The 1552-nt window shown below is 29.3% G+C and overlaps 1 protein-coding gene across 1 annotated transcript in view; it reads left to right on the top strand.

Moving 5' to 3' along the window:
- SLF1 (SMC5-SMC6 complex localization factor 1) overlaps positions 1-1552 on the top strand; it is an 88999-nt gene that overhangs the window by 24729 nt on the left and 62718 nt on the right. The window contains exon 8 of the mRNA XM_007942553.2: positions 729-851. Coding sequence (XP_007940744.1) covers positions 729-851 — 123 coding nt within the window. The remainder of the gene's footprint in view (positions 1-728; positions 852-1552) is intronic.

The raw sequence follows: 1552 nt of genomic DNA, 5'->3' as shown, positions 1-1552 counted from the left end.
AAAAAAAAAAAAAGAATGCATATATATGTAGATTACATATTACATAGTAACCTAAATTTCTAGTTTTATCTTGTTCTTCCTTCATATAATAAAAGCCATATTTAATAAGATAAAAAAAAAAAAACCTCACTGCCGTTGAGTCGTCTCCAACTCATAGTGACTCTCTTTGGGTTTCTGAGGCGGTATCTGTATGGAAGTAGATTGCCCAATCTTCCTTCCAAGGAGTGGCTGGTGGGTTTGAACCTCTAGCCTTCTGGTTAACAGATAGATGCCTTAAGTAGTACGCCAGCCTGTCTTTTAAATTGGATCCTTCTTGAGTTACTTTTTCTTAGAGTATGACTTCATTTTATCATTTTAACCTATATGCATGTATTCAGAAGGACCTTGAGAAAAATAATAGATGTAGTTAAATGAATCTTATTTTGTGTGAACACAATGATAAATAGAAAAAGAGATTCCAGTAAAGATTTGGAATAAGTTAAAATGAAAAGTACCTTAAGAAAGTGCATATGTAAACATAAAGTAATACTTTCCAAATTAAATGTTTGCTTTTTTCCTCCCTTTTCTTTCACTATACAAATCTTGATCTAATATAATTTATGAAGATATTTCCTGTAGTTAGCATTGTGTAAATGTGTATCTTGTGTTATATTGTTCATTGTGATATTTATCATTTGTGTTGACATTATCTTTAGTACATTTTCTAAAGTTCTTTTACATGTATACAGAAAGAAGTGAAGAATTCCGTTTTTGCTCATTGTACCAAAAATGTAGAAACAAAACTTACCAGGACTGATGTTGAAATTCTGGAAGTGAAAAATGCCTTACAGAAGCACATATATAGAGCTCAGGTAAAATTAGACATAGTAAAACTTTTGTATAATTTCCTGTCCTTTCCTAATGTAACCAAAGTATAATACAATGTGTATGTATGATTCCTTACTATACTTAACATGTCTTTAAAATAATGTTCTTAGTTCATTAATTTGTTGTGAACACTTACATATTTGCATATTTTGTGAATTCATTTTATTTTCACAGACATTGTCTTTAGCTTGTATATTGAGAAGAGGTTGTATCTTATGTCAAATTTAATAATTGAAATGTGTGACTTTTAATACTAGGTGTCAATCATTAGTATATTTTCTTAATATCAGACTTTCAAAGCTTACTGTGGCACTTAGAAGTTGTTTCTGAAAGATTTCATTTATAGAATATCTTGTAGATAATCAGTGACCTGGGTTGCATCTGATAATGCACAGTGGAACTGAGTTTATGCTTCCATACAGGTTGAATTCATCAAGCAAATGTTTATTCGGACAGACTATCTTGAATTTTAAGTATCTACTTTAAAATTAAAAATTACCTGATTATTAAACACTTTATGAATTACAAGATAAGATAACACAGGGATTATCCTTGAATATCAATTTTTAATTATGTATTTCTACTTTTATGTGATGTGTCTTTTTTAGACACAGTGTATGCATTTGTAAAGAATTTGTAGTTGATAGGACTTTAAGGCTGGGTTTTAAGACCATTTAAATTATTT

Source organism: Orycteropus afer, unplaced genomic scaffold, assembly GCF_000298275.1.
Source record: "Orycteropus afer afer isolate SDZICR_OR568_19922 unplaced genomic scaffold, OryAfe1.0 scaffold00093, whole genome shotgun sequence".
In the NCBI taxonomy this organism is placed as follows: domain Eukaryota; kingdom Metazoa; phylum Chordata; class Mammalia; order Tubulidentata; family Orycteropodidae; genus Orycteropus; species Orycteropus afer.
Note: the sequence above shows the minus strand (reverse complement) of the source record. Positions and strands in the feature narration are given on the sequence as shown.